The following is a 14,873-nucleotide window of genomic DNA, read 5'->3' as shown; positions in this document are numbered from 1 at the left end:
GCATGCCATTGTGCACCCTCCTTTACTCCCGTACCTAGGGGCCTCAGGTGGTGGTATAAAAACAAAGGGGGTGGACATGCAACTGTCCACCCCCTACCCCACCCATTGACTAGTAAGTGCTGGCCAGTCACCACATCAGAATCAAGAAACATCTTGTCCATTTCCCATTTCGTTTGTTTCATGATATGTCCATGCAGCATTTTGGAGTTATGGAATTCGGATGAATCTTTGATCAATCAAAATTTGGACAAATCTCACATCGTCCAAAACTGAATGCACAAGTCTAGTTTCTCGCACACAGGTCACATATGCATGTGACCATATGGATCTTTTGTTGATAACCCTTGCATCCCCTAAAACTGAGAGATGCAGAACAAGGTTAAATACGGATTCAGGTAGCACACTTTAGATTGTAATCCCAGCAGGTCTTAATAGGTCCATGCTGTTTATTCAATGAACTAGAAATTGTGGAGAATTAGAAAAGGAATTGCATGGTTCCATCCAATGTATCCAAGTTTGAAGAAAAATCAATAGTTCTGATTTCATTTTCCAATTGAGCTATTCCCTTGTAAATGCACATAAGACACATATTAGAAAACATTAAAGATTCCTTGCATGTTCGTTTGTTTCAATCTGTGTCAGTAAAGTACCTGCTGTTCTGCGGTTTTAGCACAACTGCTGATCCCAGCAGTTCCATTTTCTGGTAAAAATCCATATGTGACGTCATATAATCCACATTGTGTTGGAATGCCAGTTTCGCAGATGGAAAGTTACTGGCCGGATTACTGTGTGAAACATTCTATTATCTAGTCTGTTCTCCAACCCCAGCTTCACTCTGTGTAATGTGTCATTTCAATGGATTCTTGCAAATCTCCCACACGTGGCTATCTGACGTACCCAATGGTATATTAGGGTCTGCAAGTTGGGTATCTATTGCAAATCTGATGCGTTGCTGCAAAGATGGCCTTAAAGGTAAGTGAACAGAAATTTCTACAAAATGTTATTGTAAAAGAAGATGTTATCAAATTAAACAGGTTATGCATGTAGAACCTGGGAAGGGTATGTAAATGACTGCTTGGGGATACTCTATGCAGTCTTGGACCTAATGAGTTTATTAATATCTAAAGGTATTGTCCAAAAGCTATATCATAGGTTCTGTTCTCTAAATTATATCTTATATGGAACCAATTAGAGCACTAGTAAGTAACTCCAAGGATATATCTCTAGCAAAGCACAGTCAATTAGTAATCTAGGTTGAAACAAAATAAATAATGCCTAATGTTACATAATTAGTGACAGTGCCACTTTGATGCCCTGTATTTTGACTTAATTATACTGCGCAGCCGCAGTGTGGGTACAGGGTTGATGCACCATGGCTTGAGATTATTACTGCGTGTGTGTAAAGTTTATAATTATAGACTTATAGAAAACTCTCTCTTCATTAATGTCACAATCTGAGCTGTAGAATTTTTGGGGGTTTTGGGGTTTGACATTGGACATGGTATAGGGTGGGGTTCTTGAAGGGGTGCAAGTCAAGGGGCTATACAATTTACCCTTGAGTCAAAGCCCCTGGTGTTTTTACCACCTATTCCATTAGTGCCCTCTAGATTAAATTGCCATCAAACTGCTTAAATAAGTATACGTATGTGCAACCAACTCATTGTGTTCTGAGTTTAGCTGGTCAGTGCTTCCAAAAACTTAGGTGTGTTGGAGAGTCCCACCAAATAGTGATTAAACAATTGTGAAATTTAGTGGAACACTTTGGCTACTTTATTCATCATTGCCGAGACCATATTAAGCACCATAATCGCTATAACTTATTTTATTCGTTAGCTGTACTTGTAAGCTATCGTTAAACAGTTGCCTTGATTGTGATTTTCATGTTAATGTCTGATTCTGGGGCTCCACCACTTTGTAACTGATGTCAAGTGAGGAATTATAGCCTCCGCACTAAGTTGTAAAAGTATTTGTCTTCTCTTGCAAGTGTCCTTCGCTTGCAGGACCCGTGATATGACTGCGCACGCACACAGCATGGTTCTCTGCCTAGCTGGATTCACTGTGAACGGAATTGGGCTAGGAATTGCGATGTGTGCATGCTTTACAGTTATTACGTTGTGGTCTTTCAGTGCCATCCAGCACATATGTCAATCTTCTCTCCCTGTTTTCCTCCTGGTTGGCCATTCCAGATGCCTGCAACTGTGTGCTAATTTGCTCAGAAATATCTCTATATTTTTATTTTTATTTTTTATATTCTTTATTTTTGGTGTGCAGGGAATTTACATTCAGACAATAAAAATGCCAGAGCAGTGATAACAAAGATATTGAGGAGCATAGAGCAGGGACACTTCCATAGCATTCTATGGAGCTGCACAATTTTAGATTTTTAGAATAAAGAAGAGAGTTTAACATGCCTTAAATTGCATCAGTTATTAAGGTTAAATATAGGTACAAATAGACATACAGGCAGGATACAATGTGTGCAATTAAGGTAGCTTAAAAGGTGATACGTAATGAACATGTGAGCAATATCTATAGTATGTTATCTATAATGTCTAGGATAGCTTCTAGGTTGCACGAATGTTAAATTTACCACTGGGCCTGAGGAGGACTAGGAAGCACTCTAACCATTATAAAATAAAAGTAATGAGAAAAGACAACAGGTCAAAAGCAAATAAAATGTTCTGAAAAGATGACATTCAATAGATCATATCTTGGTCGGTGTGTCTCTGCGCAGGAGTTCCCAGTCATCCGATTCCCAATATTGGGAGGCTTTTGGGAAAAGCTGGTGGGTGATCATGGGCAGCCTGCTGTTGCTCGTCAAGTCCTATTATGCTTGAGTGCCGCAGGATGAGATACAGCTTCACAGCTATGTCTTCTCGGTCCCCTTGAGGTACGTGGAGGGAGGGCTGGTTTTCCCGCGGGTAGATATGGCACTGTCCATGATATTGCCGCGTCACAGCTCTTCGTGCCCGGGCTTTAATGGTAGCTGTTTCCTTCTGTCTAAGGATCCTTGTGTGCCCGATGGCTGTATTGCGGTCCCCCAGGAGCTCCGGTTCACAAGTAACCCATAGGGTAGGTGGGCGGTGGGTCTGAGATAGCTCAGAGTGGGCCATCGATTTAAAAGAGCCGTGCGGTAAAGCATCAAGCCGTGTCAGCAGATCAACAGGGGCATTGGAGGTTTGATGCCTGCTTTCAATTCTCAGCCAGAACGCCTGGCATATTTTTTCAAATTTGGCCTCAAAAAGAGCCTTCCACATATGGCTCTCCTGTGGTGCCTGCATTTGGGGAAATTCCAGTGCGGCCGCCATTTTTGTCAGCAGTGCGGCTCACCGATTTAGCTGGTTAGAGTCAGGCAGAGCAGGTGAGTAGCTTATCAAGTCCAGCGGGGGCTGTGATAACCCCCACCAGCCCACAGGGGGGGGGGGGAGCACGGGGCTTTTGTTTAGATCAGGTGAGGCCCGTGTAGACCAGGCTTGGGAGGTCGGCCGTGTCTCCCGCCAAGGCCACACACCAGGCCGCAAGGTTCAGTCATCAGTTGGCAGTTCCCAAAAGCTTGTACCTGCAGGCAGTTGTGCCCACAGGACTCCTCACCAAGACCAGCCATGGTGGATGACAATATAGGGTGCCAAGAGGAAAGTTAGTCGCGATAATAGCTAGTCTACAGAGGAGCCAGTGTAATCTGCTGCCAGCCCCGCCCCCGAAATATCTCTATATTAATATTCTCTAAGATTATATTTCCATTTACTGGTAGATGGTTTAATATGTAGTCAGTTTATATTAAAGGGACTCTACAGTCAAAAGAACCACAGTGTAATGGTTCTGGGGCCAAGAGAATATCCCTGCAGGCTGAGCATTCTAAATGCTGCTTTTTTATCTTGATCTTGTTTATTGACTGTCATTTGGATAGCCATCAGAGGGACTTCCTGGACGAACCCCTCCAATCTTTGCAGGACCTGTGTTTAGTGTCGCCATGCAAAGCATGAAAACACTAAACACCCCCCATAGAGCACAGCGATTTACAGCGTAAGCATTAAATTGGCAAGACTGACAGTGTCAGCCAAGGAGGCAGTACAACAGTATAGAAACCAGCATGGCAAGGGTTAACTTATTTTTGAATGCACACACAGGTGGAGGTGAAGGGGAGAAGGGGACACCTCAATAATTATAGAACACTATAGCATTATATGTTTGTGTTCCTAACGCTCAGGGCCAGATTAACATAGGGGCTGATGGAGCTGTAGCTCCAGGCCCAAGCCCATGGAATAGGCCCATTGATTATTATTATTTTTTTACTACACACTACTCTTAGGGTTGCCAGGTACTTCTCATGTATTTCTTAGGGTTGCCAGGTACTTCTCAGAAGTATTTCTCAGGTATTTGAGACTGCCAAGCCAGTGCCGATATTGCAGTAATACCGGCAATACAAATGTCAGTCTCAGTATAAACAGAGATTATTCTGCAATACCAGCATCAGCCATTAGGGGTTGCTGTGTGTGTGGAGAGAGGCAGGGATAAGAAGTTACAGCATTTCCCTCCCTCCAGACAGCAGCTCTGAGCCTGCAGAGAAAGCCGAAGTTTAGGTAAGTGAGGGATGGGGGGAAAGGCTGCAGGGAAACATGGGGACACTGTGAGACATGGGATCACTGAGACACTAGGGGACACTTGGGAACACTGAGACTCTAGGGGACACTGGGAGACCTGGGGACACAGACACTAGGGGAACATGTGAGAGATGGGGATGGTGAGAGACTTGGGGACACTGGGAGACATAGGGACACTGAGGAAATGGGGACCCTGAGACACTAGGGACACAGTGGCCCCATGTCTCCCAGTGGCCCCTAGTCTCTCAGTGGCCCCATGTCTCCCAGCCAGTGTCCCAATGTCTCCCAGTGTCCCCATGTCTGCCACTGTCTCAGTGTCCCGTAGTATAAAATAAAAATCTCCGTCTCTCACTGTGATTGTCACGATTCTGGGAACCTAACACGCTAACACACACACAGAAAAGGTGCAGTACCGGACCTTAGAGTGGCCGGGCTAAGCACACAAAGAATAGTCAGGAGACAAACCGAGTAAGGGGAACCAGAAGACAGAATAACGAGAGACAAGCCGAGGTCAAAGGGTAGGAGAAAGTCGCAAGGTCGGATAAACAAGCCAGAGAGTACGTAACCAGAGAGAAACATGAGTAGAACAGCAATACTAGAAAGCAAAGACCACAACAGGGCAGAGAGAGACGGGAAAGGTAAGTATTTAAACCCAATGATTAATTCTGATTGGATAATTTCCAATCAGAATTGACAATCACACGTGGGAGATATCTATATCTCCCACTGTGATTGAGGCACTGTGCCTTTAACGCCGGGTCAGGTGGCTGACCCCGGCGTTTGCAAAAATGGGCGGTCTCCCAGCGTGCAGCGTCATGCATGCTGCCGCTGGGGGACGAAGAGGAAGACGCGGGCGGCATCCGAGGCTGGGAGGATGCCGCTCGCCGAGCTTACAGCGAGAAGGGGACCGCGGACGCTGGAGGGTGAGTGCCGCGAGCGGACTGCAGCCTCCCCTCGCAGCCGCCCGCGGGATCCTGACAGTGATAGATTTAAGCAGGTTTATTGGACACCGCAACATTTCGACCTGTACCCAGGTCTTTATCAAGTCTCCAGTGTGCCCTATATATCACAGTGTCTCAGTGCCCCATGTCTCTCAGTGTCCTTAGTGTCTCAGCGTTCCCTAGTCTCCCAGAGTCCCCTAGTCTCCCAGTGTCCCCATGTCTCACAGTGCCCCCAAGTGTCTCAGTGTCCCCTAGTATAAAAGAAAAAAATCTCAGGCGCTCACTGTGATAGATTTAAGCAGGTTTATTGGACACCACAAAGTTTTGACCTGTACCCAGGTCTTTATCAAGTCTCCAGTGTCCCCTATATATCACAGGGTCCCCTATGTACCACAGTGTCTCATGCCCCATGTCTCCCAGTGTCCCCTCTTGTCTCAAAGTCACCCAGTGTTCCCATGTCTCCCAGTGTCCATAACCATATCAGTGTCCCCAGGTGTCCCAGTGTTCCCTAGTATCTCAGTGTCCCAATGTCTCCCAGTGTCCCAAGTTCTCTCAACGTCTCCTAGTGTCCTAGTGACACTAATGGACTGGGAGACATGGGGACACAGAGATGCCCCCTTTTTTGGTATGTTCGCCCCTTTCGGCAGTTCTGGTTATGTGATTTGCGTCACTGGCCCACCCTTTTACCCCACCCATAGACTTCCTGCTTTACTGGACACTGCTGATAGGGGGTATAAATTTACTTGAAAGATGAAAGCGTGAGATTAGCATAGGGTATGTGTTTTCTCATAGCTTCATCCTATGAGTTTCTCTCCAGCACCATCTCCATCAGATACATGACACTTGGGAGGTAGGACTGCTTTAGTGTTTTTGGTCAATAAGATTTTGTAATTAGGCCCATCATAATTGTCAGCACCAGGCCCACTGTGCTCTTAATCTGGCCCTGCTAACGCTATACTGTTCCTTTAACACCTTAACAAAACCAACCAGCAATATACAAAAGAAGAGAGAACATTCTTTAAAAAAAATGCTTATTAAAATAATGTTACATATTCTTCGTAATGTAAGAAAAGCATTGAGTGGATTTAGTTGTATGGTATTAAAAACCACCTTAAAGTGTAATTCAAAACATGATTGGTAAATAAAGAGACCCTTGGTATAATATAAATTTTTTAAAATAATTAAAACACAAGATGTGCACATTTCTCATTCTAGTTCTTAATTATCTTCTATGAGTTAGTAACTAGCAGTCATTATTAGAGGCTAATTACTTTGCCAAATTGATTGCCACCCTGGAGGCTATAATTTGATAAAAATGTAATTAGTTGTCTTGACAAATAAGCCACCTGATGTCCCATTACAAATTCATTTCTAAAGTATAATTGACTGTTAAACAATTGTCCTAGTGTCTGATAAGATAACTTTCAAGTTTAAATCAGAGCTGGGCCAATAGAATCCATAGACTACATTTGCCACAAAGCTCTGGCAGAGAAAAAATTGCTTACTTCTGATTTGAATGTCTTCTTGAAGTCAGATACAAAGCGGATTCGCTGATTTGGGCTTAGAAATAAACTACAACACAGAGATTCAAAGCTTGACACATAATTATGTGAATGGCTGAACATAATGGACTCCAGTCTTTTCAACCTATGTTAGTCTTTTTATAGACCATTGTAACTATGTAACAATAAGAATATGACACCTACTAAATCAGAATATATTCCGAATTACTCACAGTCTGGGTCAAGTTTATACATGTATCTTTGTCTCCCTCTGTCTTAAAAAAGTAACATTTATTTATAACGCAATTATTAATAAAGCAGTCCATGCAAAAAAAAAAAAAAATACTGGCAACCACAGACATCAGGATTGTGTGAAACATTAGTCTTAAAGAAACACTCCAAGCACCATAACCACTGCGGTGCGCTGTTTCAGACCAGTTTGACAACGTACCTGGGGTCCCCTGAGCATCAATCACATTCTTGATTGACAGTTCTGGCAAGAGTTTTAATTGGCCCTTCTGTGCTGAGCCCTACCATACAGAACCAGATCATTGCTTGTGAGTGGTAACTGATTGCTCTTAGCCAATCAGTTAAGCCCTGCCACTGCCTGACTTGCTGATGGCAGGGAGCTTCCTGTTCTCAATGGAGGACATTACACTTTGATGACTTACATTGGCTGGGTGCCAATACACCCCTGACACACCAACCACTACAGTTCACTTTTTTTTTTTAAATATTAAAATGATCTAATATCATTATGCTATGGTAATATAGTTAATGCTTCATATCCCAGAAAGAGAATGTAGTAGACTTGCCAGAAATTATATATCATGCTGTAAATATGGATTCTAAAATGAATTATGGTGTGCTAGTAGTTCTGATTAAAGTCAACTCCTGATGGCATGATTTGTCACTTTAAAGTACATTCCAATTTAAGAACCTTTGTTTACCCTTTCCACGGCCACAAAACACCTAGTTGAAGTGAATTAAAGGGACACTATAGTCATCAGAATAACTTCGGAGAAAAGGCAGTGTTTACATTGCTGCCCAGTAACACCTATAGTGGCAGTCACTCAGACGGCTACTTGAGGTACTTCCTAGTCCAGTGGTGAACAGTGTGAACGTCCCCATAGAGATACATTGATTTAATGCAGCTCTGTGAGGAGATACTGATTGACACAGTGCAGTATTTTGTTGCACGTGCACAATAACCTCCTAATGCTCTCCTTCGGGAAAGCATTGGATTGGCTGAGATCATCAAGACTTATGATCTCAGCCATGGAAGCAGAGCCACCCGTGGCGAGACCGACACAGATATGGAGAAATGTTGAGTAAAAACCCCTTTTTACTCCACAGAGAAGGGAATCGTCACACTGTCACTGTCACACAAGCACTAAAGTCTCAGGAATACATGTTTGTATACCTGACACTGTAGTGTTCCTTTAACAAGCATATTTAAAAACTTCAGCTCTACTTTAGTCAAAACTTGGCTATTTTAGCCTTCATTTTGCAAAATCATTTTCAGTTTACTACACTTTTGATGTTTATTGAATACAAACAAAAGAGTTAGCAGCATGCTCGCTTAACCATCTAGGAATAAAGAATCTGTGAATTGAGCACTCTGTTTCTCTGTAAGACTGGAACGATTCCTAAAACCTAAATCCCAACAATTATTCAGAAAAATATTATTGCAGCTATTTAATTTTATATCAGAAACATCTCGGCAAACTGTAAAATATCAACATCACAAAAGACCTCTAGCAGTGGAATACATAAACATAATTTAACCTTTCCATGTGAAATAAATGTCAGCTATGTGTACTCAACCGTGACTTGAACTGCTTCACCAATATGTCTGGCTATTGCAGGTTGATGTCCCATGTGACAAAGCTCTGTCAAAAGCTGTAGCACCAAACAAAAAACAACTCATATTTAAATAACAACAATTACAAAAAGATAAGAATGAGCAAGATTCTTATCCTCGCTGAACTAGATTCTTTGTTTTTTTTGTCAATTCTATGCCAATTTTTTTCTAATCCCTAAACCCTAGTTTCAATCATATCTTCTTATCCTTTGTTGTCCCCCTTGACCTCTAATTCAACGTTCATTAGGCCTTTCCAAAATTAATGGACATCTTCTGAATGGAAAAATTCAAATTGGCAAACTACGATCCATGTTTGCTGTCCAGAAACAGTTACAAACTATTACTTTTATTTTAAGTTTTTTTTTTTATATTGTTTTCTTAGTTTGAAGCTTCATTCCCCGAAGGAATCTGTCCAGGATGGAGCGTAATCGTAAAAGGAGAGACAAGCTTCAGCGAAAACGAGTAAGGAAATTGTGTGTGCACCTGTTATTTTAATCTTAGAAAACATTGTTCTGATGGAAGGAAATATTTCCCTTAGGGAAACGGTAGGGTTTTTTTTTTTTTTTAATTGTAAATTACAAGGACAATGTTGTGCACTTTTCAAAATGTTCTTCCATTTTAATATAAAATGATGTTCCTTTTGTGACAGCTTTGAAATCAACTTCCTTAGTGAGTCAGGAGACCAGATTGCTTTTCATTTCAACCCTCGTTTCTCAGAGGGCAACATCGTCTGCAACTCCTTCCTGGGGAGTCGCTGGGGTCAAGAGGAACGTACTGACACGTTCCCAATGGAAGTCAATGAGCCTTTCCTGGTAAATTGTATTTACACTACCACTGTTATACCGTGAATAACTGTTATATAGCTTGCCATTGCCCCATAAGTTCTGTTTCATTACTCAGTTTAGAAGAGTTGGCCAAGTTAATGGTCTTGCAAAAAAGTCGAGGAACAGAGATGGGGGTAGCCCAATATGTTAAATGTACAAAAGGAGAGGGGAGGAGGGGGAGAGAAAAAGATCTGTTCCTGAGATAGAGTGTACACCAGATCTCAAAAAAATATATAATTAAAGAAAATACTTTATTAGTAGATATACATCAAAATAGCTATCCCGGCTATAGTTGTCTGACAGGGTACAAGACGGTAGTAACAGTCAACTAGCCGAGAACCAAACAAAGTTATATACAATGAAAAAATACAAATTCACAAGTGAAGGGGGAGAATACACCAGTCAAAATAACAAGTGTATAATGTGCTGGGCTGGGTGACGGACCCTCTCCGTAGGAATAAATGAGAGAGGGGAAGGTAGGGGATTTTAATCGTGGAAAGGTACTGGGGTAAATAAGCTTCCACAGTACTACAATTCCCCAGTCACCCGTGGGTTAAACCCAAAGACCCAGCTCACTGAGCAGTGTGGTTTACTCCTATATAGTCCTGTTCTGGCCACCAGGGGGCCGAACTCTTTATAGTTATAGGGATACGGCCCTCAATCTCAAAAGGTCACTAGCAGTATAATATGATACTGAAAATGTCGGATGTATCAGAGGACTCAGTCTGATACTATATGACATATGCCCATACGTGGAGACGCAACCATGGTCGTAGTTCCCAGACAACTTTATCGTAATTAAATGCAGTCGGATTTAAGGAAACCAATTGTCTGGTTGCATATTAGTAAAACTGTAGGGTATTGTCTGATGCCGGGGGGCCCGTTACCTCTGACTACCTTTGCCAATGTCTCCTACAATATAAAGAGTATATATAGAGAGCAAAAAGTTTGAAAGGTGCCTTCGAGGGCAACCGGGGATAGGAAAGGTAGTAACGTTGAAAAAAGAGGAGTACAGGGTTTACTATAGGTATGTTAGCGTAAACCCACACAATTATGCTCATAAGTAATAAAAGACTGTTAGTTGTCAAGATATGGACATGAAAGTCTATTTTGCCGCAAGGTTGTTCGTTATCACAGAGCTAGTGGTTCACTGGTAAGTGTAATAGTGAACTGTAGTTGCTAGCCTGTGTACACAACAGAACAACATATAAGAGGCACATCAAAGAAATAATCAATTATGTCCACATCAAGTTGCGGGACATGCAAGAGATATATCTATCCCGCGTCCCGCTATTACACCCTGGTCGGTTACAGAACCTGAAGTGCCCCAAATGGCAAATGCCGTCTACTCTAAGTGCCAAAAGAATAAATCCTGCACAGTAGTGGGTAGTCGTGGGGAGCACACTATGCCTAGGTCGGCTGGAGAGCTTAAGTGCCCCGGTTAGGTTGTTGCCGTCCACTCTTAGTGCTGAAATATAAACTGCACAGCAATCTGACGAGTAGCATGAAGGAGCACTCAGAATATCGCGCCCCGACGCGCGTTTCGCCTGACTCACAGGCTCATCAGGGGGAACTGATTCGTCAGTTTCTCGGGATTTAAATAGCCCGCCCTTGAGTTTCATTGGTTCCCTGTAGTTTGAAACCATGAGGGATTGTACGGTGGCCCATATGACTCAGAAAGGTGTCTAGAGTTAAGTGGGAGGAATACTCCTATTGCACTTTAATGCCGGAAGCCAATAGTTCCATATAATGGGAAATACATGTCTTATAGGTGACATTAGTGCATAATGAGACCTCAGATGAAGAAAATCCTTAAGGGAGGAAAACCAAAAAGTGGTTTGCTCCCGTTACTTCTATCATTCTTGTGGGTCACCGCAGTGAGAGTCTGGTTTTAGGTAGTCCATGAAAAGAGGACTAACTCGTGTCTATGGACCAGAGTCCCAAATCAATTGGGATAGATATGTTGATGAAACAATGGAGTACTATAGTTGGGGGTTAGTAAAGGTCCATTAGGACTTTTGGTGAAGCCCTAAATATTTTCCAGGTATAATCCAAGATAGACTGGATATTAATAATATACTGTACTAAAGCCAATCCTCAAGGCAGTACAGGACAGTAGGTGTGTGAATAAATAAATTCTTGGTTTCACGAATCTGTTACCGGTGTAAAAATGGTGTGTAATTAAACTCTTCATTCAGACCTAGAGGGGCTAGGGTCTTGAATGAAAAGATCCACTGAGATTCTTTTCTGAGCAGACTCCTATTGAAATCTCCCTTTCTGGGGTTCGGTAATAGTTTCTCAATTGCCTGGAATCTTAGGTTCTCCGGATTACCCGCGTGAAAGTTGATAATATGTCTTGCTACGGGAGTCGGGGTGATGGTGTTCTTAACGGAGGAGATATGTTGCAAGATCCTACGGCGAAACTTTAAATCCGACTGCATTTAATTACGATAAAGTTGTCTGGGAACTACGACCATGGTTGCGTCTCCACGTATGGGCATATGTCATATAGTATCAGACTGAGTCCTCTGATACATCCGACATTTTCAGTATCATATTATACTGCTAGTGACCTTTTGAGATTGAGGGCTGTATCCCTATAACTATAAAGAGTTCGGCCCCCTAGTGGCCAGAACAGGACTATATGGGAGTAAACCACACTGCTCAGTGAGCTGGGTCTTTGGGTTTAACCCACGGGTGACTGGGGAATTGTAGTACTGTGGAAGCTTATTTACCCCAGTACCTTTCCACGATTAAAATCCCCTACCTTCCCCTCTCTCATTTATTCCTACGGAGAGGGTCCGTCACCCAGCCCAGCACATTATACACTTGTTATTTTGACTGGTGTATTCTCCCCCTTCACTTGTGAATTTGTATTTTTTCATTGTATATAACTTTGTTTGGTTCTCGGCTAGTTGACTGTTACTACTGTCTTGTACCCTGTCAGACAACTATAGCCGGGATAGCTATTTTGATGTATATCTACTAATAAAGTATTTTCTTTAATTATATATTTTTTTGAGATCTGGTGTACACTCTATCTCAGGAACAGATCTTTTTCTCTCCCCCTCCTCCCCTCTCCTTTTGTACTGTTTCATTACTCATTTACACCTATGAAGGAGCCTTTGAAGTTCAGAATTCTTCACATAATGGCTCTCATGTTGGTCAACTAAAACATGTACATCATAGGCCAGACTGAGCACTCTGCTTTTGTATCTTAACAGCTCCCCAAAAGCATCATCTTCTTTTCCAGTAGTGGCCTACACTTGGCCTACAACATTTCAGTAAAGGATACAAAATACTCAGTCTGAAAGACCGTTTTTCCCTAACTTATCTCATCTTTTCATTAATTCCAGGTGGAAATATACTCAGATCAGCAGCATTTCCAAATATTTGTAGATGACAACAAGATAATGCAATACAGGCATCGAATGAAACAGTTTTCTGGAATCACCAAAGTGCAGATTTTGAATGACATCAACATTTCCTCAGTGGAGATCACAAGACGAGAGCTATTTCCCTGAAGCACGCAATTGTCAATTCTGATCTATTAACCTTTGAGTTCCATAGAGGTGGGCAAAAAAAAATGAATTCCTATACATAATAAAGTGATTTAATGCATGTAAAATTTGACTCAACTCAAAACCACACAAATATCAACCGCAGCAATTATGAAATGAAAGTTTTAGCTAATATGCAAAGTTTAAGTTCTCGAGTGATTAATTGCAAAGGAACACTAATATTTAAGTTGGCATGATCTTAATAACGGTTTCTAAGTGGCCTTTTCATTGCAAGATCAGTATCAGCTTAAATAAACACGTTACATATCAGGAAACATGTTTTAGAGCCATAAATCTCGACAGAGCGAATACAGGGCACGCAGCTCTAAAAACATGGCAAGAATTTTTTTTATTTCGGAAGCAAATAATAAGAGCGCCCACTTTATCATTGCTTTTTGTACATAAAGGAAATTTGGAATAGACAGGGTTGTTTGTTTCTCAATGTAAAAAGTATTTAAACAATAAAACCAATACAGAGTAAACTGTGTGCATATTCCTTATACACATCCAATAAATATTATTGCTCTTAATGGACAGGCTATGAAGAAGGCAGAATCATCTTAACTACCTATGGAATCAGCATCAAGAGAGATATTCAATGGAATTCAATTAAATGGAAAGCAACTCACCTCTGTTACATCTGTTGGATCCACATATTAAATTCCTGTTAGGAAGATCAAATGGGTAAAATTGAGTTGGGCAATAACACAAGAATCCTCCTCAATGTCCTTGAAATAAAGGGACACGGTATGCACCACAACATCTTTAGCCCAATGGAGTGGTGTTGGTGTGTAGATCATGCCAATGCACTCTCAGTGCTAAATTCTCTGCCATCTAGGAGTTACGTCACTTTGTTTATGAAGCCCTAGCCTAGACATACCTCATTGGCTGAGACTCACACATCCCCTGTACACCATTTATGATCTATACACCAAAACTTCTTCCTTAAAGTTGTTTTGGAGCTTAGAGTGTCCCGATAAGCAGTGTCCATCCTACCAACTTACAGATTTATTTTCTTAATCATATTCACATGGACAAACAATTGGCACTTTGTGGGCCAAGTTTACACTCTACAAAAAGCCATGTGGCTACTTAAGAGCAATAAGCCAACAGAAGTCTCGGGATCTTATATTGGGTGTCTCTTCTTCGGGGCAACATTCAGGGCCGCCATCAGGGGGTGACAACCGTGACAGTTGTCACGGGCCCGGCGGCCCTGGGGGGCCCGGCCGCCCGGGCCCCACGTGGAGCGGCGAAACTGCCGCAGGTGCATCTGCACTGGGGCCCATCAGGTGGCCAAAGCATTTAGGGCCACCCGATGGGCCCTATATCTTCAGGGGCCCGGTCAGCGCTGCGGCCGGGTAATTTCGCGACCGGGCCCCTTTAAAAAAATTTGCGGCCACACCGCAAGTGCTGCTGGGAGGAAATGACGGCCGGTCACTTCCTCCCAGCTAACTCCGCGCGGGGGAGAGGCAGAGGAGAGGAGAGGAGTTGAGATGAGAGGACAGGACAGGACAGGACAGGACACCAGAGGACACCAGAGGCATCCACTCCCATCATCCCCAGCCACCCTCCTGCAACTTA

General features: G+C 42.5%; 1 protein-coding gene across 1 annotated transcript; it reads left to right on the top strand.

Annotated features, from left to right (window-relative positions):
• The first annotated feature begins 860 nt into the window (after nucleotides 1-860).
• Nucleotides 861-13,774, top strand: GRIFIN (galectin-related inter-fiber protein). Its single transcript, XM_063428931.1, has 4 exons — nucleotides 861-972; nucleotides 9,291-9,370; nucleotides 9,558-9,720; nucleotides 13,089-13,774. The coding sequence occupies exons 1-4, from the start codon at nucleotides 961-963 to the stop codon at nucleotides 13,254-13,256; spliced, it is 423 nt and encodes a 140-aa protein (XP_063285001.1). The 5' UTR covers nucleotides 861-960; the 3' UTR covers nucleotides 13,257-13,774.
• Nucleotides 13,775-14,873: the final 1,099 nt, after the last annotated feature.

This window comes from Pelobates fuscus, chromosome 8 (assembly GCF_036172605.1).
Source record: "Pelobates fuscus isolate aPelFus1 chromosome 8, aPelFus1.pri, whole genome shotgun sequence".
Classification (NCBI taxonomy): Eukaryota; Metazoa; Chordata; class Amphibia; order Anura; family Pelobatidae; genus Pelobates; species Pelobates fuscus.
The sequence above is the reverse complement of the archived record's forward strand: the minus strand, read 5'-3'. Positions and strand labels throughout refer to the sequence as shown.